The following is a 24,544-nucleotide window of genomic DNA, read 5'->3' on the forward strand; positions in this document are numbered from 1 at the left end:
CCAATGCTTGGAGTGTGTTAGTGGGGAGATCTGTGAAGGCTTGTTGTGGTAGTTCTCATGCTTGGAGTGTGTTAGTGCTTAGATCTGTTAAGGCTTGTTGTGGTAGTTCCCATGCTTGGAGTGTGTTAGTGCGTAGATCTGTGAAGGCTTGTTGTGGTAGTTCCCATGCTTGGAGTGTGTTAGTGAGGAGGGGATCTGTGAAGGTGTGTTGTGGTAGTTCCCATGCTTGGAGTGTGTTAGTGCGGAGGAGATCTGTGAAGGTGTGTTGTGGTAGTTCCCATGCTTGCAGTGCGTTAGTGCGTAGATCTGTGAAGGTGTGTTGTGGTAGTTCCCATGCTTGGAGTGTGTTAGTGCGCAGGAGATCTGTGAAGGCTTGTTGTGGTAGTTCCCATGCTTGGAGTGTGTTAGTGTGGAGGAGATCTGTGAAGGTGTGTTGTGGTAGTTTCCATGCTTGCAGTGTGTTAGTGTGGAGGAGATCTGTGAAGGCTTGTTGTGGTAGTTCCCATGCTTGGAGTGTGTTAGTGTGGAGGAGATCTGTGAAGGCTTGTTGTGGTAGTTCCCATGCTTGGAGTGTGTTAGTGTGGAGGAGATCTGTGAAGGTGAGTTGTGGTAGTTCCCATGCTTGGAGTGTGTTAGTGTGGAGGAAATCTGTGAAGGTGTGTTGTAGTAGTTCCCATACTTGGAGTGTGTTAGTGTGGAGGAAATCTGTGAAGGTGTGTTGTGGTAGTTCTCATGCTTGGAGTGTGTTAGTGCGGAGGAGATCTGTGAAGGTGTGTTGTGGTAGTTCCCATGCTTGGAGTGTGTTAGTGCGGAGGAGATCTGTGAAGGCTTGTTGTGGTAGTTCCCATGCTTGGAGTGTGTTAGTGTGGAGGAGATCTGTGAAGGTGTGTTGTGGTAGTTCCCATGCTTGCAGTGTGTTAGTGCGTAGATCTGTGAAGGTGTGTTGTGGTAGTTCCCATGCTTGGAGTGTGTTAGTGTGGAGGAGATCTGTGAAGGCTTGTTGTGGTAGTTCCCATGCTTGGAGTGTGTTAGTGTGGAGGGGATCTGTGAAGGCTTGTTGTGGTAGTTCCCATGCTTGGAGTGTGTTAGTGTGGAGGAGATCTGTGAAGGTGAGTTGTGGTAGTTCCCATGCTTGGAGTGTGTTAGTGTGGAGGAAATCTGTGAAGGTGTGTTGTAGTAGTTCCCATACTTGGAGTGTGTTAGTGTGGAGGAAATCTGTGAAGGTGTGTTGTGGTAGTTCTCATGCTTGGAGTGTGTTAGTGCGGAGGAGATCTGTGAAGGTGTGTTGTGGTAGTTCCCATGCTTGGAGTGTGTTAGTGCGGAGGAGATCTGTGAAGGCTTGTTGTGGTAGTTCCCATGCTTGGAGTGTGTTAGTGTGGAGGAGATCTGTGAAGGCTTGTTGTGGTAGTTCCCATGCTTGGAGTGTGTTAGTGCGTAGATCTGTGAAGGTGTGTTGTGGTAGTTCCCATGCTTGGAGTGTGTTAGTGTGGAGGAGATCTGTGAAGGCTTGTTGTGGTAGTTCCCATGCTTGGAGTGTGTTAGTGTGGAGGGGATCTGTGAAGGCTTGTTGTGGTAGTTCCCATGCTTGGAGTGTGTTAGTGGGGAGATCTGTGAAGGCTTGTTGTGGTAGTTCCCATGCTTGGAGTGTGTTAGTGTGGAGGAGATCTGTGAAGGCTTGTTGTGGTAGTTCCCATGCATGGAGTGTGTTAGTGGGGAGATCTGTGAAGACTTGTTGTGGTAGTTCCCATGCTTGGAGTGTGTTAGTGTGGAGGAGATCTGTGAAGGTGTGTTGTGGTAGTTCCCATGCTTGGAGTGTGTTAGTGTGGAGGAGATCTGTGAAGGTGTGTTGGGGTAGTTCCCATGCTTGGAGTGTGTTAGTGTGGAGGAAATCTGTGAAGGTGTGTTGTGGTAGTTCCCATGCTTGGAGTGTGTTAGTGTGGAGGAGATCTGTGAAGGTGTGTTGTGGTAGTTCCTATGCTTGGAGTGTGTTAGTGTGGAGGGGATCTGTGAAGGCTTGTTGTGGTAGTTCCCATGCTTGGAGTGTGTTAGTGGGGAGATCTGTGAAGGCTTGTTGTGGTAGTTCCCATGCTTGGAGTGTGTTAGTGTGGAGGAGATCTGTGAAGGTGTGTTGTGGTAGTTCCCATGCTTGGAGTGTGTTAGTGCGTAGATCTGTTAAGGCTTGTTGTGGTAGTTCCCATGCTTGGAGTGTGTTAGTGCGTAGATCTGTGAAGGCTTGTTGTGGTAGTTCCCATGCTTGGAGTGTGTTAGTGAGGAGGGGATCTGTGAAGGTGTGTTGTGGTAGTTCCCATGCTTGGAGTGTGTTAGTGCGGAGGAGATCTGTGAAGGCTTGTTGTGGTAGTTCCCATGCTTGGAGTGTGTTAGTGTGGAGGAGATCTGTGAAGGTGTGTTGTGGTAGTTCCCATGCTTGCAGTGTGTTAGTGTGGAGGAGATCTGTGAAGGCTTGTTGTGGTAGTTCCCATGCTTGGAGTGTGTTAGTGCGGAGGAGATCTGTGAAGGTGTGTTGTGGTAGTTCCCATGCTTGGAGTGTGTTAGTGCGTAGATCTGTGAAGGTGTGTTGTGGTAGTTCCCATGCTTGGAGTGTGTTAGTGCGAAGGAGATCTGTGAAGGCTTGTTGTGGTAGTTCCCATGCTTGGAGTGTGTTAGTGTGGAGGAGATCTGTGAAGGTGTGTTGTGGTAGTTCCCATGCTTGCAGTGTGTTAGTGTGGAGGAGATCTGTGAAGGCTTGTTGTGGTAGTTCCCATGCTTGGAGTGTGTTAGTGCGTAGATCTGTGAAGGTGTGTTGTGGTAGTTCCCATGCTTGGAGTGTGTTAGTGTGGAGGAGATCTGTGAAGGCTTGTTGTGGTAGTTCCCATGCTTGGAGTGTGTTAGTGTGGAGGGGATCTGTGAAGGCTTGTTGTGGTAGTTCCCATGCTTGGAGTGTGTTAGTGTGGAGGAGATCTGTGAAGGCTTGTTGTGGTAGTTCCCATGCTTGGAGTGTGTTAGTGGGGAGATCTGTGAAGACTTGTTGTGGTAGTTCCCATGCTTGGAGTGTGTTAGTGTGGAGGAGATCTGTGAAGGTGTGTTGTGGTATTTCCCATGTTTGGAGTGTGTTAGTGTGGAGGAGATCTGTGAAGGTGTGTTGGGGTAGTTCCCATGCTTGGAGTGTGTTAGTGTGGAGGAAATCTGTGAAGGTGTGTTGTGGTAGTTCCCATGCTTGGAGTGTGTTAGTGTGGAGGAGATCTGTGAAGGTGTGTTGTGGTAGTTCCTATGCTTGGAGTGTGTTAGTGTGGAGGGGATCTGTGAAGGCTTGTTGTGGTAGTTCCCATGCTTGGAGTGTGTTAGTGTGGAGGGGATCTGTGAAGGTGTGTTGTGGTAGTTCCCATGCTTGGAGTGTGTTAGTGCGTAGATCTGTTAAGGCTTGTTGTGGTAGTTCCCATGCTTGGAGTGTGTTAGTGAGGAGGGGATCTGTGAAGGTGTGTTGTGGTAGTTCCCATGCTTGGAGTGTGTTAGTGTGGAGGAGATCTGTGAAGGTGTGTTGTGGTAGTTCCCATGCTTGGAGTGTGTTAGTGTGGAGGAGATCTGTGAAGGCTTGTTGTGGTAGTTCCCATGCTTGGAGTGTGTTAGTGTGGAGGAGATCTGTGAAGGTGTGTTGTGGTAGTTCCCATGCTTGGAGTGTGTTAGTGTGGAGGAGATCTGTGAAGGTGTGTTGTGGTAGTTCCTATGCTTTGAGTGTGTTAGTGTGGATGAGATCTGTGAAGGCTTGTTGTGGTAGTTCCCATGCTTGGAGTGTGTTAGTGTGGAGGAGATCTGTGAAGGTGTGTTGTGGTAGTTCCCATGCTTGGAGTGTGTTAGTGCGTAGATCTGTTAAGGCTTGTTGTGGTAGTTCCCATGCTTGGAGTGTGTTAGTGAGGAGGAGATCTGTGAAGGCTTGTTGTGGTAGTTCCCATGCTTGGAGTGTGTTAGTGAGGAGGAGATCTGTGAAGGCTTGTTGTGGTAGTTCCCATGCTTGGAGTGTGTTAGTGTGGAGGAGATCTGTGAAGGCTTGTTGTGGTAGTTCCCATGCTTGGAGTGTGTTAGTGGGGAGATCTGTGAAGACTTGTTGTGGTAGTTCCCATGCTTGGAGTGTGTTAGTGTGGAGGAGATCTGTGAAGGTGTGTTGTGGTAGTTCCCATGCTTGGAGTGTGTTAGTTCGGAGGGGATCTGTGAAGGTGTGTTGTGGTAGTTCCTATGCTTGGAGTGTGTTAGTGTGGAGGAGATCTGTGAAGGTGTGTTGTGGTAGTTCCCATGCTTGGAGTGTGTTAGTGTGGAGGAGATCTGTGAAGGTGTGTTGTGGTAGTTCCCATGCTTGGAGTGTGTTAGTGTGGAGGAGATCTGTGAAGGTGTGTTGTGGTAGTTCCCATGCTTGGAGTGTGTTAGTGTGGAGGAGATCTGTGAAGGTGTGTTGTGGTAGTTCCCATGCTTGGAGTGTGTTAGTGTGGAGGAGATCTGTGAAGGTGTGTTGTGGTAGTTCCCATGCTTGGAGTGTGTTAGTGTGGAGGAGATCTGTGAAGGTGTGTTGTGGTAGTTCCCATGCTTGGAGTGTGTTAGTGTGAAGGGGATCTGTGAAGGTCTTTTGTGGTAGTTCCCATGCTTGGAGTGTGTTAGTGTGGAGGCGTCTGTGAAGGCTTGTTGTGGTAGATCCCATGCTTGGAGTGTGTTAGTGTGGAGTAGATCTGTGAAGGTGTATTGTGGTAGTTCCCATGCTTGGAGTGTGTTAGTGCATAGGAGATCTGTGGAGGTGTGTTGTGGTAGTTCCCATGCTTGGAGTGTGTTAGTACGGAGGAGATCTCTGAAGGTGTGTTGTGGTAGTTCCAATGGTTGGAGTGTGTTAGTGTGGAGGAGATCTGTGAAGGTGTGTTGTCGTAGTTCCCATGCTTGGAGTATGTTAGTGTGGAGGAGATCTGTGAAGGTGTGTTGTGGTAGTTCCCATGCTTGGACTGTGTTAGTGAGGAGGAGATCTGTGAAGGTGTGTTGTGGTAGTTCCCATGCTTGGAGCAGTGGCGTAGCTATGGAGCTCTGGGCCCCGATGCAAGTTTTACAATGGGGCCCCCCAAGCACTCTATACATAGCAATTAATACGGTGCACCAAAACCTGCCAATGGTAACTACAGTGTCAGAGATGCAAGAAGGGGATGGGGAACAGTTTGTTACTGATTACCACTATTCAAAGTATCTATAGAAGTGATTATTATGAGCGCAGGACCAATAGAGAGCTAATACTGCAGTTGAGGGAGGGCCCTTTGGGGCCCCTCTGGCCCAAGGGCCCCGATGCGGTCGCTACCTCTGCACCCCCTATTGCTACGCCCCTGGCTTGGAGTGTGTTAGTGTGGAGGAGATCTGTGAAGGTGTGTTGTGGTAGTTCCCATGCTTGGAGTGTGTTAGTGTGGAGGAGATCTGTGAAGGTGTGTTGTGGTAGTTCCCATGCTTGGAGTGTGTTAGTGTGGAGGGGATCTGTAAAGGTGTGTTGTGGTAGTTCCCATGCTTGGAGTGTGTTAGTGTGGAGGAGATCTGTGAAGGTGTGTTGTGGTAGTTCCCATGCTTGGAGTGTGTTAGTGTGGAGGAGATCTGTGAAGGTGTGTTGTGGTAGTTCCCATGTCTGGAGTGTGTTAGTGTGGAGGAGATCTGTGAAGGTGTGTTGTGGTAGTTCCCATGCTTGGAGTGTGTTAGTGTGGAGGGGATCTGTAAAGGTGTGTTGTGGTAGTTCCCATGCTTGGAGTGTGTTAGTGTGGAGGAGATCTGTGAAGGCTTGTTGTGGTAGTTCCCATGCTTGGAGTGTGTTAGTGTGGAGGGGATCTGTGAAGGTGTGTTGTGGTAGTTCCCATGCTTGGAGTGTGTTAGTGTGGAGGAGATCTGTTAAGGTGTGTTGTGGTAGTTCCCATGCTTGGAGTGTGTAAGTGTAGAGGTGATCTGTGAAGGTGTGTTGTGGTAGTTCCCATGCTTGGAGTGTGTTAGTGTGGAGGAGATCTGTGAAGGTGTGTTGTGGTAGTTCCCATGCTTGGAGTGTGTTAGTGTGGAGGAGATCTGTGAAGGTGTGTTGTGGTAGTTCCCATGCTTGGAGTGTGTTAGTGTGGAGGAGATCTGTGAAGGTGTGTTGTGGTAGTTCCCATGCTTGGAGTGTGTTAGTGTGGAGGAGATCTGTGAAGGTGTGTTGTGGTAGTTCCCATGCTTGGAGTGTGTTAGTGTGGAGGGGATCTGTGAAGGTGTGTTGTGGTAGTTCCCATGCTTGGAGTGTGTTAGTGTGGAGGAGATCTGTGAAGGCTTGTTGTGGTAGTTCCCATGCTTGGAGTGTGTTAGTGTGGAGGAGATCTGTGAAGGTGTGTTGGGGTAGTTCCCATGCTTGGAGTGTGTTAGTGTGGAGGAAATCTGTGAAGGTGTGTTGTGGTAGTTCCCATGCTTGGAGTGTGTTAGTGTGGAGGAGATCTGTGAAGGTGTGTTGTGGTAGTTCCCATGCTTGGAGTGTGTTAGTGTGGAGGAGATCTGTGAAGGCTTGTTGTGGTAGTTCCCATGCTTGGAGTGTGTTAGTGCGGAGGAGATCTGTGAAGGCTTGTTGTGGTAGTTCCCATGCTTGGAGTGTGTTAGTGTGGAGGGGATCTGTGAAGGTGTGTTGTGGTAGTTCCCATGCTTGGAGTGTGTTAGTGTGGAGGAAATCTGTGAAGGTGTGTTGTGGTAGTTCCCATGCTTGGAGTGTATTAGTGTGGAGGGGATCTGTGAAGGTGTGTTGTGGTAGTTCCCATGCTTGGAGTGTGTTAGTGGGGAGATCTGTGAAGACTTGTTGTGGTAGTTCCCATGCTTGGAGTGTGTTAGTGTGGAGGGGATCTGTGAAGGCTTGTTGTGGTAGTTCCCATGCTTGGAGTGTGTTATTGTGGAGGAGATCTGTGAAGGCTTGTTGTGGTAGTTCCTATGCTTTGAGTGTGTTAGTGTGGAGGACATCTGTGTGGTAGTTCTCATGGTTTGAGTGCGGAGGAGATCAGCATCCAGCTTAGAGGAGGACACTTTCATCCTGAGCCACACACACAGACGAGGAATTCCCGGGATCAGAGGCCTTTGTATTTGTGAAGAGGACCAGTAAATCTGTTCAGCTGCTTTGTGTTCCACTAATGACCATTGCAGATCTGCTGGTCATCCCCCCCCCCCTCCATTCCCCATGTCCCCTCCCTGACGTGCAGCCACCCATCACTGCCCACAGAAGTCTCAGATTGGGGTGTTTTAGAGACTTTTGGGCATCCCTGTTGCCTGGCATATGGAGGGCAGAGCCAGATCATCGACAAAGGAAACCTAGGCAGCTGCCCAGGGCCTGGTGAATGCAAGCACCCACCAAACGTAACTAAAAACAACAGGTGACCATTAGCGCTGGGCAAAACGTACTATCTTGCCTAGGGCTCCATTTTATCTTAGTCCATTTCTGGATAAGGGGGTGGAGGGTGCAGAGAAGATTTTATTCAAAAAGTTTAATAAGAAATTTCATTTTCAAACACTCTTATATCATTATTTGTAAGACAGCATTTTACATCTGGTGCACTATATGGGGAGGGTGGAAAGTCCAAATAGTCCTCCATACATGGCTGAGGTCCTGTGTCCTTCATACATGGCTGAGGTTCCTGTGTCCTCTGTACATGGCTGAGGTTCCTGTGTCCTCTATACATGGCTGAGGTCCCTGTGTTCTCTATACATGGCCGAGGTCCTGTGTCCTTCATACATGGCTGAGGTTCCTGTGTCCTCTATACATGGCTGAGGTCCCTGTGTCCTTCATACATGGCTGAGGTTCCTGTGTCCTCCATACATGGCTGAGGTCCTGTGTCCTCCACACATGGCTGAGGTCCCTGTGTCCTCCATACATGGCTGAGGTCCCTGTGTCTTCCATACATGGCTGAGGTCCCTGTGCCCTCCATACAAGGCTGAGGTCCTGTGTCCTCCACACATGGCTGAGGTCCCTGTGTCCTCCATATATGGCTGAGGTCCCTATGTCCTCCATACATCAGTGCTGGGCGTAATGGAAAAAACTACGCTTACGGATCATTACGCGTAATTTTACGCTATTACGCATTACGGAATTACGCTTACGGCGTAGACATTTATCTACGGTTCATGTCTGTAATTACGCATAGCCCTTACGCAATTACGCGTAAGAATACCGTAATGCAGGTTGTTACGTTATTGGCTTACGCGTAAATTCCTACTAGCAATTAATGCGTATGGCCATGCTCCCAAGCGGAAAAGTTGACGCATGGATCAATGTTAGGTAGCCGCCGAATTTAAGTGTTAATAGCAAAGCCCCCTTAAATGCCAAGAGCCTCAAATTTGGAGGATATATTAAGGAGATCAGAAGGAATAAGAGGAAATTTTTTTTTTCAAAAAGACCTTATAGTTTTTGAGAAAATCGATGTTAAAGTTTCAAAGGAAAAATATATACATTTAAAAACCTGCCGACTTTAACGGTTAATAGCAAAGCCTGCTTAAAGTTTAGGAACACCAAATTCCTAGGGTATATTAAGGGGATCAGTGGGAATAAGAGGAAATTTTTTTTTTCAAAAAGACCTTATAGTTTTTGAGAAAATCAATTTTTAAGTTTCAAGGGCAAAAATGTCTTTTAAATGCGGAAAATGTCCGTTTTTTTTGCACAGGTAACAATAGTGTATTATTTTCATAGATTCCCCCAAGTGGGAAGAGTTTTACTTACTTCGTTCTGAGTGTGGGAAATATAAAAAAAAAAACGACGTGGGGTCCCCCCTCCCAGACCTCTTTAACCCCTTGTCCCCCATGCAGGCTGGGATAGCCAGAATGCGGAGCACCGGCCGCGTGGGGCTCCGCACCCTGACTATACCACCCCGCATGGTCCATGGATTGGGGGGTCTCGGAAGGGGAGGGGCAGCCAAGCTTTCCCCTCCCCCTCCGAGCCCTTGTCCAATCCAAGGACAAGGGGTTCTTCTCCACCTCCGATGGGCGGTGGAGGTGGAGGCCGCGATTTCCTGGGGGGGGGGTTCATGGTGGCATCTGGGAGTCCCCTTTAAAAAGGGGTCCCCCAGATGCCCACCCCCCCTCCCAGGAGAAATGAGTATAGGGGTACTTGTACCCCTTACCCATTTCCTTTAAGAGTTAAAAGTAAATAAACACACAAACACTTAGAAAAAGTATTTTAATTGAACAAAAAAACATAACCACGAAAAAAATCCTTTAATATTCTTAATTAACCATTAATACTTACCTGTCCCTTTAAAAGCCAGTTCCCACGCAATATCCTCGGAAATTGGCTAATCAGTTACAATGTAACAAAGTTGTTACAATGTAACAACTTTGTTACTTTGTAACTCCACCGCACCCGACGTCTCTCGCCGCTCACCCGCCGGCCGCCGCATACACTTACGCTAAGTCCCCGCCGGCTCCCACCATCCACTCCGCCCACACCTGTCACCCATATACATGCTGGCACCCATGGGTGCCAGCATGTATATAGGTGACATGTGGGAGAGGCGGGGAGGGCAGCGAGAGCCGGCGGGACTTAGCGTCCTGCACGGACCCGACAGAGCTCTGAGCTATATAGCTCAGAGCTCTCTAAGCATCTTTGTATTTGGGCTCCAAGGAGCCCCATTGGTCCTTAGCAGACCAATGGGGTTCCTTCAAATCAGAAGGAACCCTATTGGTCTGCTAAGGACCAATGGGGCTCCTTGGAGCCCAAATACAAAGATGCTTAGAGCTCTGAGCTATATAGCTCAGAGCTCTGTCGGGTCCGTGCAGGTCGCTAAGTCCCCGCCGGCTCCCGCTGCCCTCCCCGCCTCTCCCACATGTCACCCACATGTCACTCACATGTGGGTGATAGATGTGGGCGGGGTGGACAGCGGGAGCCGGCGGGGACTTAGCGTCCTGAACGGACGCGTAAGTGTATGCGGCGGCCGGCGGGTGAGCGGCGAGTGACGTCGGGTGCGGTGGAGTTACAAAGTAACAAAGTTGTTACATTGTACTGGTTGAACTCGATGGACGTATGTCTTTTTTCAACCAAAATAACTATGTAACATTGTAACTGATTAGCCAATTTCCGAGGATATTGCGTGGGAACTGGCTTTTAAAGGGACAGGTAAGTATTAATGGTTAATTAAGAATATTAAAGGACTTTTTTCGTGGTTATGTTTTTTGTTCAATTAAAAATTTTTTTTTAGTGTTTGTGTGTTTATTTACTTTTAACTCTTAAAGGAAATGGGTAAGGGGTACAAGTACCCTATACTCATTTCTCCTGGGAGGGGGGGGTGGGCATCTGGGGGACCCCTTTTTAAAGGGGACTCCCAGATGCCACCATGAACCCCCCCCCCAGGAAATCGCGGCCTCCACCTCCACCGCCCATCGGAGGTGGAGAAGAGCCCCTTGTCCTTGGATTGGACAAGGGCTCGGAGGGGGAGGGGAAAGCTTGGCTGCCCCTCCCCTTCCGAGACCCCCCAATCCATGGACCATGCGGGCTGGTATAGTCAGGGTGCTCCGCATTCTGGCTATCCCAGCCTGCATGGGGGACAAGGTGTTAAAGAGGTCTGGGAGGGGGGACCCCACGTCGTTTTTTTTTTTATATTTCCCACACTCAGAACGAAGTAAGTAAAACTCTTCCCACTTGGGGGAATCTATGAAAATAATACACTATTGTTATCTGTGCAAAAAAACCTGACATTTTCTGCATTTAAAAGACATTTTTGCCCTTGAAACTTAAAAATCGATTTTCTCAAAAACTATAAGGTCTTTTTGAAAAAAAAAAATTTCCTCTTATTCCCACTGATCCCCTTAATATACCCTGGGAATTTGGTGTTCCTAAATTTTAAGCAGGCTTTGCTATTAACCGTTAAAGTCGGCGGGTTTTTAAATGTATATATTTTTCCTTTGAAACTTTAACATCAATTTTCTCAAAAACTATAAGGTCTTTTTGAAAAAAAAAAAAATTTCCTCTTATTCCTTCTGATCTCCTTAATATATTCTCCAAATTTGAGACTCTTAGCACTTAAGGGGGCTTTGCTATTAACCCTTAAAGTCGGCGGCTTTTTTATATTATACGGGAGCGTAATATTACGCGATTACGGCAGACTGTGTAATTTCAATAGGAGTTTACTGTCTTACGCGTAATTTGTTACGCGTAATAACGTAACCTACGGTCTACGCGTAATTAATTACGTGTAATATCGTAACCTTACACGTAACGCTTACGGTGCATTTGTAGTGAATTACGACGCGTAATTACGCTAATGCGTAATTTCGGCCCAGCACTGCCATACATGGCTGAGGTCCCTGTATCCTCCACACATGGCTGAGATCCCTTGTCCTCCATACATGGCTGAGGTCCCTGTGTCCTCCACACATGGCTGAGGTCCCTGTGTCCTCCATATATGGCTGAGGTCCCTGTATCCTCCACACATGGCTGAGATCCCTTGTCCTCCATACATGGCTGAGGTCCCTGTGTCCTCCACACATGGCTGAGGTCCCTGTGTCCTCCATATATGGCTGAGGTCCCTGTATCCTCCACACATGGCTGAGATCCCTTGTCCTCCATACATGGCTGAGGTCCCTGTGTCCTCCACACATGGCTGAGGTCCCTGTGTCCTCCATATATGGCTGAGGTCCCTGTATCCTCCACACATGGCTGAGATCCCTTGTCCTCCATACATGGCTGAGGTCCCTGTGTCCTCCACACATGGCTGAGATCCCTTGTCCTCCATACATGGCTGAGGTCCCTGTGTCCTCCATACATGGCTGAGGTCCTGTGTCCTCCACACATGGCTGAGGTCCCTGTGTCCTCCACACATAGCTGAGGTCCCTGTGTCCTCCATACATGGCTGAGGTTCTGTGTCCTCCACATGTAGCTGAGGTCCCTGTGTCCTCCACACATAGCTGAGGTCCCTGTGTCCTCCATACATGGCTGAGGTCCCTGTGTCCTCCACACATGGCTGAGGTCCCTGTGTCCTCCACACATAGCTGAGGTCCCTGTGTCCTCCATACATGGCTGAGGTCCTGTGTCCTTCATACATGGCTGAGGTCCCTGTGTCCTCCATACATGGCTGAGGTCCCTGAGTCCTCCATACATGGCTGAGGTCCCTGTGTCCTCCACACATGGCTGAGGTCCAGTGTCCTCCATACATGGCTGAGGTCCTCGTGTCCTCCATACATGGCTGAGGTCCCTGTGTTCTCCATACATGGCTGAGGCCCCTTGTCCTCCATACATGGCTGAGGCCCCTTGTCCTCCATACATGGCTGAGGTCCTGTATCCTCTGTACATGGCTGAGGTCATTGTGTCCTCTGTACATGGCTGAGGCCCCTTGTCCTCCATACATGGCTGAGGTCCCTGTGTCCTCCACACATGGCGGAGGTCCCTGTGTCCTCCATACATGGCTGAGGCCCCTTGTCCTCCATACATGGCTGAGGCCCCTTGTCCTCCATACATGGCTGAGGCCCCTTGTCCTCCATAAATGGCTGAGGCCCCTTGTCCTCCATACATGGCTGAGGCCCCTTGTCCTCCATACATGGCTGGGGCCCCTTGTCCTCCATACATGGCTGAGGCCCATTGTCCTCCATACATGGCTGAGGTCCTGTATCCTCTGTACATGGCTGAGGTCATTGTGTCCTCTGTACATGGCTGAGGCCCCTTGTCCTCCATACATGGCTGAGGTCCCTGTGTCCTCCATACATGGCTGAGGTCCCTTGTCCTCCATACATGGCTGAGGTCCCTGTGTCCTCCATACATGGCTGAGGTCGCTGTACCCTCCTTACATATCTGAGATGTCTGTGTTCTATATGTGTGGCTGTTTCTTGCAAGTGCTCCTGTTGTGAGTTGGAATAATTCTTCTCCTCGCCCATTAGTCATTAGACTTCCATCCTGGTTAGTCCAAGCCGGAAGCTTTGTGTTTGGCTTTAGTTATTTTCTATTGGGTGGTGCATCATGAGTAGTGCTCTTGTACAAATAACTTTTGGATGGGTTTAGTGATTTGATGAGATTTAGAGCAGACCTATCTGTAGGTCAACATTGCCTGGAGCCGCGTCCATAGCGGCAGTAAGGAAGAAGATCGAAAGTCTTCAGCAGTTGGTGGACAATGCAGAGGAACGTGGTGATAGACTCCAGAGGGAGCTGAATGAGGAAAGAGAGGCTCGAGAGAGGGTAAGAAGAGCACTGAATTATGTGGCTACACCGTCCATATATGGCTGAGAACACCGAGAATATGTATGGCTCCACCTCTGCTTTATACAGTATGGCTGTGTTATATGATATTACACTACTTCATCATGGATAATGCCACCATACACCAAGTCTCCTCCCACATTCCTCAGCATGCGAGACCACCATACTACACTTACATCCACCACCCCTCCCCACCCTCTACCAACTAAATGCAGGGAGTGTGATGTCATATGCCCCGCCCCATCCACTACTAACTAAATGCAGGAAGTGTGATGTCACATGCCCCGCCCCATACATTACTAGATAAATGCAGTGGGTGTGATGTTACATGCCCCGCCCCATACATTACTAGATAAATGCAGCGGGTGTGATGTTACATGCCCCGCCCCATACATTACTAGATAAATGCAGGGAGTGTGATGTCATATGCCCCGCCCCATACATTACTAGATAAATGCAGGAAGTGTGATGTCACATGCCCCACCCCATACATTACTAGATAAATGCAGGAAGTGTGATGTCACATGCCCCTCCCCATACATTACTAGATAAATGCAGCGAGTGTGATGTTACATGCCCCGCCCCATACATTACTAGATAAATGCAGGGACTGTGATGTCACATGCCCCGCCCCATACATTACTAGATAAATGCAGGGAGTGTGATGTCATATGCCCCGCCCCATCCACTACTAACTAAATGCAGGAAGTGTGATGTCACATGCCCCACCCCCATACATTACTAGATAAATGCAGGGAGTGTGATGTCCCATGCCCCTCCCCATACATTACTAGATAAAGGCAGGGAGTGTGATGTCACATGCCCCGCCCCATCCACTGCTAACTAAATGCAGGAAGTGTGATGTCACATGCCCCTCCCCATACATTACTAGATAAATGCAGGGAGTGTGATGTCACATGCCCCGCCCCATACATTACTAGATAAATGCAGCGGGTGTGATGTTACATGCCCCGCCCCATACATTACTAGATAAATGCAGCGAGTGTGATGTCACATGCCCCGCCCCATACATTACTAGATAAATGCAGGGAGTGTGATGTCCCATGCCCGGCCCCATACATTACTAGATAAATGCAGGGAGTGTGATGTCCCATGCCCCGCCCCATACATTACTAGATAAATGCAGGGAGTGTGATGTCACATGCCCCACCCCCATACATTACTAGATAAATGCAGGGAGTGTGATGTCCCATGCCCCGCCCCATACATTACTAGATAAATGCAGGGAGTGTGATGTCACATGCCCCACCCCCATACATTACTAGATAAATGCAGGGAGTGTGATGTCCCATGCCCCGCCCCATACATTACTAGATAAATGCAGGGAGTGTGATGTCACATGCCCCACCCCCATACATTACTAGATAAATGCAGGGAGTGTGATATCCCATGCCCCGCCCCATATATTACTAGATAAATGCAGGGAGTGTGATGTCACATGCCCCACCCCCATACATTACTAGATAAATGCAGGGAGTGTGATGTCACATGCCCCACCCCCATACATTACTAGATAAATGCAGGGAGTGTGATGTCCCATGCCCCGCCCCATACATTACTAGATAAATGCAGGGAGTGTGATGTCCCATGCCCCGCCCCATACATTACTAGATAAATGCAGGGAGCTGAGCGCTGACTGATGTGTGTTGAGTAGACAGTTTTCATTGCTGTTTTATCACTTAGTCGGTCAGAAACATGGAGCTCTGCCACCTCTTCAGCTATAAGGCAGAGAAGCCGAGGACTTTCCCAGGGAGGTCATATATGGAGACAGAGGAGAGCTTAGTGGTTGCATGATGTCAGTGGCCTGGTATGTCTTCTCTCTGAGCATTACATCTGTATGTTATTATACTGACATGCATTTACATCAGGCAGACAAGCATCCCCCCCATCTCCTCTACCAGACACTGACTTCCATGGAAGCAGCCAAACCTCTCTGGCATGTCCTTATTAGGACAAGAATTCTCCATAACCTGGTTTCTCATCCTTGTAACCAGCATCACCCCTCCAAGCAAGGCCTCCCTGCTGCCTCCCCCCTCTCCCCCCTCCAAGCAAGGCCTCCCCCCTCTCCCCCCTACAAGCAAGGCCTCCCCGGTGCCTCAACCCCTCTCCCTCCAAGCAAGGCCTCCCCGCTGCCCCAACCCCTCTCCCCCTCCAAGCAAGGCCTCCCCGGTGCCTCCACCCTCTCCCCCCTCCAAGCAAGGCCTCCCTGCTGCCTCAACCCCTCTCCCCCTCCAAGCAAGGCCTCCCCGCTGCCTCCACCCCTCTCCCCCCTCCAAGCAAGGCCTCCCCGCTGCCTCAACCCCTCTCCCCCTCCAAGCAAGGCCTCCCCCCTCTCCCCCCTCCAAGCAAGGCCTCCCCCCTCTCCCCCCTCCAAGCAAGGCCTCCCTGCTGCCTCAACCCCTCTCCCCCTCCAAGCAAGGCCTCCCCGCTGCCTCAACCCCTCTCCCCCTCCAAGCAAGGCCTCCCCGGTGCCTCAACCCCTCTCCCCCTCCAAGCAAGGCCTCACCGCTGCCTCAACCCCTCTCCCCCTCCAAGCAAGGCCTCCCCGGTGCCTCCCCCCTCTCCCCCCTCCAAGCAAGGCCTCCCTGCTGCCTCAACCCCTCTCCCCCCTCCAAGCAAGGCCTCCCTGCTGCCTCAACCCCTCTCCCCCTCCAAGCAAGGCCTCCCCCCTCTCCCCCCTCCAAGCAAGGCCTCCCCCCTCTCCCCCCTCCAAGCAAGGCCTCCCCGGTGCCTCAACCCCTCTCCCTCCAAGCAAGGCCTCACCGCTGCCTCAACCCCTCTCCGGCTCCAAGCAAGGCCTCCCCGGTGCCTCCCCCCTCTCCCCCCTCCAAGCAAGACCTCCCTGCTGCCTCAACCCCTCTCCCCCTCCAAGCAAGGCCTCCCCGCTGCCTCCACCCCTCTCCCCCTCCAAGCAAGGCCTCCCCGCTGCCTCAACCCCTCTCCCCCTCCAAGCAAGGCCTCCCCGGTGCCTCAACCCCTCTCCCCCTCCAAGCAAGGCCTCACCGCTGCCTCAACCCCTCTCCCCCTCCAAGCAAGGCCTCCCCGGTGCCTCCCCCCTCTCCCCCCTCCAAGCAAGGCCTCCCTGCTGCCTCAACCCCTCTCCCCCCTCCAAGCAAGGCCTCCCCGCTGCCTCAACCCCTCTCCCCCTCCAAGCAAGGCCTCCCCCCTCTCCCCCCTCCAAGCAAGGCCTCCCCCCTCTCCCCCTCCAAGCAAGGCCTCCCTGCTGCCTCAACCCCTCTCCCCCTCCAAGCAAGGCCTCCCCGCTGCCTCAACCCCTCTCCCCCTCCAAGCAAGGCCTCCCTGGTGCCTCAACCCCTCTCCCCCTCCAAGCAAGGCCTCACCGCTGCCTCAACCCCTCTCCCCCTCCAAGCAAGGCCTCCCCGCTGCCTCCACCCCTCTCCCCCCTCCAAGCAAGGCCTCCCCACTGCCTCAACCCCTCTCCCCCTCCAAGCAAGGCCTCCCCGCTGCCTCAACCCCTCTCCCCCTCCAAGCAAGGCCTCCCCGCTGCCTCAACCCCTCTCCCCCCTCCAAGCAAGGCCTCCTCCCTCTCCCCCCTCCAAGCAAGGCCTCCCCACTGCCTCAACCCCTCTCCCCCTCCAAGCAAGGCCTCCCCGCTGCCTCAACCCCTCTCCCCCTCCAAGCAAGGCCCCCTACTGCCTCAACCCCTCTCCCCCCTCCAAGCAAGGCCTCTCCCCCTCCAAGCAAGGCCTCTCCCCTCTCCTCCTCCAAGCAAGGCCTCCCCCCTCTCCCCCTCCAAGCAAGGCCTCCCCGGCCCGCTGCCTCAACCCCTCTCTCCCCTCCAAGCAAGGCCTCCCCCCTCTCCCTCCTCCAAGCAAGGCCTCCCCCCTCTCCCCCCTCCAAGCAAGGCCTCCCCACTGCCTCCACCCCTCTCCCCCCTCCAAGCAAGGCCTCCCCCCTCTCCCCCTCCAAAAAGGCCTCCCCGCTGCCTTAACCCCTCTCTCCCCTCCAAGCAAGGCCTCTCCCCTCTCCCCCTCCAAGCAAGGCCTCCCCCCTCTCCCCTTCCAAGCAAGGCCTCTCCGCTGCCTCAACCCCTCTCCCCCCTCCAAGCAAGGCCTCTCCCCTCTCCCCCTCCAAGCAAGGCCTCTCCCCCTCCAAGCAAGGCCTCCCCCCTCTCCTCCTCCAAGCAAGGCCTCCCCGGCCCGCTGCCTCAACCCCTCTCCCCCCTCCAAGCAAGTCCTCCCCCCTTTCCCTCCTCCAAGCAAGGCCTCCCCCCTCTCCCCCTCCAAGCAAGGCCTCCCCCCTCTCCCCCTCCAAGCAAGGCCTCCCCCCTCTCCCCCTCCAAGCAAGGCCTGCCCACTGCCTCACCCCCGCTCCTTCCCCACTGCCTCTCCCTGGCTACAGCTGTGTATGTGGGAGCCGAGATGCCCTAACATGGACACAAATTATTGGAGAAAATGTCATAAATGCATTAAGTGCCTTAGTAATTTACATATTGAAGAGCCAGAAGAAAATAATTAACATTACTTGATGCATCTCTTTTTACCTTCATGTAAAGTGTCTGAAGAAGGCTTATTGGCCAAAAGCTTACACACTTATATAATTGGTATCCTCCTGATTCCTCACTTCCTGCATGAAGAGGTAATGATGGAGAAAGAGGCCTTGTACACTGCTTCTCGATACACTGACCATGCATGGTAGAGGAGGCCTTGTACACTGCTTCTCGACACTGACCATGCATGGTAGAGGAGGCCTTGTACACTGCTTCTCGATACTGACCATGCATGGTAGAGGAGGCCTTGTACACTGCTTCTCGATACTGACCATGCATGGTGGGGGAGGCCTTGTACACTGCTTCTCGATACTGACCATGCATGGTGGAGGAGGCCTTGTACACTGCTTCTCGATACTGACCATGCATGGTGGAGGAGGCCTTGTACACTGCTTCTCGATACTGACCATGCATGGTAGAGGAGGCCTTGTACACTGCTTCTCGATACTGATCATGCATGGTAGAGGAGGCCTTGTACACTGCTTCTCGATACTGACCATGCATGGTAGAGGAGGCCTTGTACACTGCTTCTCGATACTGACCATGCATGGTAGAGGAGGCCTTGTACACTGCTTCTCAACACTGACCATGCATGGTAGAGGAGGCCTTGTACACTGCTTCTCGATACTGACCATGCATGGTAGAGGAGGCCTTGTACACTGCTTCTCGATACTGACCATGCATGGTAGAGGAGGCCTTGTACACTGCTTCTCGACACTGACCATTCATGGTAGAGGAGGCCTTGTACACTGCTTCTCGATACTGACCATGCATGGTGAAGGAGGCCTTGTACACTGCTTCTCGATACTGACCATGCATGGTAGAGGAGGCCTTGTACACTGCTTCTCGATACTGATCATGCATGGTGGGGGAGGCCTTGTACACTGCTTCTCGATACTGACCATGCATGGTGGAGGAGGCCTTGTACACTGCTTCTCGATACTGATCATGCATGGTAGAGGAGGCCTTGTACACTGCTTCTCGATACTGACCATGCATGGTGGAGGAGGCCTTGTACACTGCTTCTCGACACTGACCATTCATGGTAGAGGAGGCCTTGTACACTGCTTCTCGATACTGATCATGCATGGTAGAGGAGGCCTTGTACACTGCTTGTCGATACTGACCATGCATGGTGGAGGAGGCCTTGTACACTGCTTCTCGACACTGACCATTCATGGTAGAGGAGGCCTTGTACACTGCTTCTCGATACTGACCATGCATGGTGGGGGAGGCCTTGTACACTGCTTCTCGACACTGACCATTCATGGTAGAGGAGGCCTTGTACACTGCTTCTCGATACTGACCATGCATGGTAGAGGAGGCCTTGTACACTGCTTCTCGATACTGACCATGCATGGTAGAGGAGGCCTTGTACACTGCTTCTCGATACTGATCATGCATGGTAGAGGAGGCCTTGTACACTGCTTCTTGACACTGACCATGCATGGTAGAGGAGGCCTTGTACACTGCTTCTTGACACTGACCATGCATGGTAGAGGAGGCCTTGTACACTGCTTCTCGATACTGACCATGCATGGTGGGGGAGGCCTTGTATACTGCTGCTGGATACTGACCATGCATGGTGGAGGAGGAGGCCTTGTACACTGCTTCTCGATACTGACCATGCATGGTAGAGGAGGCCTTGTACACTGCTGCTGGATACTGACCATGCATGGTAGAGGAGGCCTTGTACACTGCTTCTCGACACTGACCATTCATGGTGGGGGAGGCCTTGTACACTGCTTCTCGATACTGATCATGCATGGTAGAGGAGGCCTTGTACACTGCTTCTCGATACACTGACCATGCATGGTAGAGGAGGCCTTGTACACTGCTTCTCGATACTGACCATTCATGGTGGGGGAGGCCTTGTACACTGCTTCTCGATACTGATCATGCATGGTAGAGGAGGCCTTGTACACTGCTTCTCGATACACTGACCATGCATAGTGGGGGAGGCCTTGTACACTGCTTCTCGACACTGACCATGCATGGTAGAGGAGGCCTTGTACACTGCTTCTCGATACTGACCATGCATGGTAGAGGAGGCCTTGTACACTGCTTCTCGATACTGATCATGCATGGTAGAGGAGGCCTTGTACACTGCTTCTCGATACTGACCATGCATGGTGAAGGAGGCCTTGTACACTGCTTCTCGATACTGACCATGCATGGTAGAGGAGGCCTTGTACACTGCTTCTCGATACACTGACCATGCATGGTAGAGGAGGCCTTGTACACTGCTTCTCGATACTGACCATGCATGGTAGAGGAGGCCTTGTACACTGCTTCTCGATACACTGACCATGCATGGTGGAGGAGGCCTTGTACACTGCTTCTCGATACTGACCATGCATGGTGGGGGAGGCCTTGTACACTGCTTCTCGATACTGACCATGCATGGTGAAGGAGGCCTTGTACACTGCTTCTCGATACTGACCATGCATGGTAGAGGAGGCCTTGTACACTGCTTCTCGATACACTGACCATGCATGGTAGAGGAGGCCTTGTACACTGCTTCTCGATACTGACCATGCATGGTAGAGGAGGCCTTGTACACTGCTTCTCGATACACTGACCATGCATGGTAGAGGAGGCCTTGTACACTGCTTCTCGACACTGACCATTCATGGTAGAGGAGGCCTTGTACACTGCTTCTCGATACACTGACCATGCATGGTAGAGGAGGCCTTGTACACTGCTTCTCGATACTGACCATGCATGGTGGAGGAGGCCTTGTACACTGCTTCTCGATACTGACCATGCATGGTGGGGGAGGCCTTGTACACTGCTTCTCGATACTGACCATGCATGGTGGAGGAGGCCTTGTACACTGCTTCTCGATACTGACCATGCATGGTAGAGGAGGCCTTGTACACTGCTTCTCGATACTGACCATGCATGGTGGGGGAGGCCTTGTACACTGCTGCTGTATACTGACCATGCATGGTGGGGGAGGCCTTGTACACTGCTTCTCGATACTGACCATGCATGGTGGGGGAGGCCTTGTACACTGCTGCTGTATACTGACCATGCATGGTGAAGGAGGCCTTGTACACTGCTGCTGTATACTGACCATGCATGGTGGGGGAGGCCTTGTACACTGCTTCTCGATACTGACCATGCATGGTGGGGGAGGCCTTGTACACTGCTTCTCGATACTGACCATGCATGGTAGAGGAGGCCTTGTACACTGCTTCTCGATACTGACCATGCATGGTAGAGGAGGCCTTGTACACTGCTTCTCGATACACTGACCATGCATGGTGGAGGAGGAGGCCTTGTACACTGCTTCTCGATACTGACCATGCATGGTGGGGGAGGCCTTGTACACTGCTTCTCGATACTGACCATGCATGGTGGGGGAGGCCTTGTACACTGCTTCTCGACACTGACCATGCATGGTAGAGGAGGCCTTGTACACTGCTTCTCGATACACTGACCATGCATGGTAGAGGAGGCCTTGTACACTGCTTCTCGATACTGACCATGCATGGTGGGGGAGGCCTTGTACACTGCTTCTCGATACTGACCATGCATGGTGGGGGAGGCCTTGTACACTGCTTCTCGATACTGACCATGCATGGTAGAGGAGGCCTTGTACACTGCTTCTCGATACTGACCATGCATGGTGGAGGAGGCCTTGTACACTGCTTCTCGATACTGACCATGCATGGTGGAGGAGGCCTTGTACACTGCTTCTCGATACTGACCATGCATGGTGGAGGAGGCCTTGTACCCTGCTTCTCGATAATGACCATGCATGGTAGAGGAGGCCTTGTACACTGCTTCTCGATACTGACCATGCATGGTGGAGGAGGCCTTGTACCCTGCTTCTCGATAATGACCATGCATGGTAAAGGAGGCCTTGTACACTGCTTCTCGACACTGATCATGCATGGTGGGGGAGGAGGCCTTCCTTCTACACTGCTGCTGGATACTGACCATGCATGGTGGGGGGAGGAGGCCTTGTACACTGCTGCTGGATATTGACCAATGCATGGTGGAGAAGGAGGCCTTCTACATTGCTGCCTTCTACACTGCTGCTGGATACTGACCATGCGTGGTGGGGGAGGAGGCCTTCTACACTGCTGCTGGATACTGACCATGCATGGTGGGGGAGGAGGCCTTCTACACTGCTGCTGGATATTGACCATGCATGATGGGGGGAGGAGGCCTTGTACACTGCTGCTGGATATTGACCATGCATGGTGGGGGAGGAGGCCTTGTACACTGCTTCTCGATACTGACCATGCGTGGTGGAGAAGGAGGCCTTGTACACTGCTGCTGGATATTGACCATGCATGGTGGTGGAGGAGGCCTTCTACACTGCTGCTGGATATTGACCATGCATGATGGATATGATGAAAGTTACTCATGGCCTTCTATCTTCTCTCTTCTTCCAGGCTGAAGCAGATGTGGCCTCTCTGAACAGACGCATCCAGCTGGTAGAGGAAGAGTTGGATCGTGCCCAGGAGCGTTTGGCCACCGCGCTGCAGAAGCTGGAGGAGACTGAGAAGGCTGTGGACGAGAGTGAGAGGTACCGACCATTCATGGAGTCCAGAAACCAGTCATAGATTTGCTTAATATGAATCCCTGTTATATGGCTGTTTATAAACGTCCTACATGTACACCTTTAGGGGATGTTTATAAAAGTCTCACAGATTTGCTCTCTTCAGCCCGTGGTTATAACAGAAGGTCCTGTATTTGCTATTATTCATCTTTAAAGTGATCCCCCCCCCCCCCCCGATAGTCTTTCAGGTTCCTCGCTGTCCTGCAGGTCCCCTTCATTGCACTGCTGTCAGCCTAATTAAAGTCCACGACTGGCTAAGTAAAACTCAACGGGCTTGATTCACTATGCGGTGCTAACCTACTTAGCACGTCTAAAGTCTTTAGGCGCGCTTACCAGGGTGCTAAGTAGGCTAGCACCGTTTTTCCCAATCAGATTGCGCTCTAAGTACTGCGCGCAAAGTTTTGCGCGCGCAAAGTCCTATGCGCGCACTAAGTCCCATAGGCTTTAATGGGCACTTCACGCGGAGCGCCCTGCGCTCTGTGCAGTGCGCGCGTGAAGTTTTACGCGCGTAAAGTTTTGCGCGCGAAAAGCTCGTTTAGACGTGCTAAGGGGGTTTTCACAGGCATGCTAACAGTTAACACCGCTTTGTGAATCAAGCCCAACTTGTTCAACCTGTCTCAGCCTTACTTGAAAGGACAACTGAAGTAAGAGGTATATGGAGGCTGCAATATTTATTTCCTGTTAAACAATACCAGTTGCCTGGCAGTCCTGCTGGTCTATTTGGCTGCAGTAGTGTCTGAATACCACCAGAAAGCAGCATGCAGCTAATCTTGTCAGATCTGACAATAATGTCACCTGATCTGCTGCATGCTTGTTCAGGGGCTGTGGCTAAACGTATTGTAAGCAGAGGATCAGCAGGACTGCCAGGCAACTGGTATTGCCTATAAGGAAATAAATATGGCAGCCTCCGTATACCTCTCACCTCAGTTGCCCTTTAACCACTTGATGACCAGTGACCAGGCGATTGTTTACAATTCGGCACTTCAAAACTTGACCAGTTTATTGCTCGGTCATACAACTTAGCACACAAATGAATTTTACCGCTTTTTCTTGTCACTAATAGACCTTTCTTTCTTTTTTGTGGAAAACTATTTTTATTTGTATATAAAACACAGAAATAAGACATTAAACAACATCTGTACCCCCCCCCTCCCTTCCCCACCCACCCCCAGTTGGTTCCAGTCCAGGTGAGCATAAGTGTCCATAGATACGAGTGTGAGATCAGGATTGCAGGGGGTCCGTTAAAAATGGCGCCAGTTATCGTTGTTAAAAAACGGCGCCCCATAGAGAGCCATTATCACTAGTTATTTTTTGTTTTTGACAGCTAAAAAATGGCGCCGGCTTTAAAAACGATATTTATTGTTTATATTTATATTTGTATTGCTCCCAAACGATATTTATCGTTTTAACCCTTGCTTTGCTGCAGTTTGGAAAATATCTGCCCGCCGGCTTTAATGTTTAAAGTGAACCTCCGGACTAAAAATCAACTCAGCAGCACTGAAAAGGCCTGGTGTTTCTTTAACAGTTTCACAGCATCAGAACTTTGTTTCTCTTATCCAAGCCTCATTTTTAGCTGCACAGAAGAAAACTGCCCGGGCTTTTTTCCCCTGATGCTGTGCAAAGCATGATGGGATTTCTGATGTTGTTGCTCTCGTTCTGCTGTTTTGGTGCAAATTTTTTTTTTACATTTTGAATTTGACATTTGAAGCCTAGCGTGTGCAGCTGGGAGGGGTTATCAGGACACAGGACAGTTGGAACTGTGTCTCCTGCTCCTTGTCACCTCCTTTCAACCAAAAAGATGGCTGCCCCCATGACAAAGATGGCAGCCCCCATGAATCACAAACATTTGCCTGTTCTTTTAAAACAGGGTGGGTAAAAAATTATATTACCCATCTATTCTAATTAACATAACTAATGTAACTTAATGACAGTATGTTTGTTTAGGCTGAAGTTCCCCTTTAATAGCAAAGCCCCCTTAAAAGTTAAAAACACCAAATTTGCAGGAAATGTTAAGAAGAAAATTGTGAACAAAATTCAAAAAGACCTTATAGTTTTTGAGAAAATCCATTTTGAATATTCTTCTTCTGACCGTGGGAAAATTAAACGCCCGCCGACTTTAGCGGTTAATACTAAAGCCCCTTTAAATGCCAGAAACACCAAATGTGTAGGGAATGTTAAGAAGAATAGTGGGAACACGAAGAAAAAAAATTGTTCAAAAAGACCTTATAGTTTTTGAGAAAATCGATTTTAAATCTTCAAA

At 50.8% G+C, this 24,544-nt stretch overlaps 1 protein-coding gene across 4 annotated transcripts in view; it reads left to right on the plus strand.

Annotated features, from left to right (window-relative positions):
• TPM2 (tropomyosin 2) overlaps positions 1 to 24,544 on the plus strand; it is a 155,129-nt gene that overhangs the window by 46,029 nt on the left and 84,556 nt on the right. For all 4 annotated transcript variants that reach the window (XM_068253468.1, XM_068253450.1, XM_068253458.1 and 1 more), the window contains exon 3: positions 22,118 to 22,251. In XM_068253468.1, the coding sequence (XP_068109569.1) occupies positions 22,118 to 22,251 (134 nt within the window). The remainder of the gene's footprint in view (positions 1 to 22,117; positions 22,252 to 24,544) is intronic.

Source organism: Hyperolius riggenbachi, chromosome 1 (assembly GCF_040937935.1).
Source record: "Hyperolius riggenbachi isolate aHypRig1 chromosome 1, aHypRig1.pri, whole genome shotgun sequence".
Taxonomy (NCBI): domain Eukaryota; kingdom Metazoa; phylum Chordata; class Amphibia; order Anura; family Hyperoliidae; genus Hyperolius; species Hyperolius riggenbachi.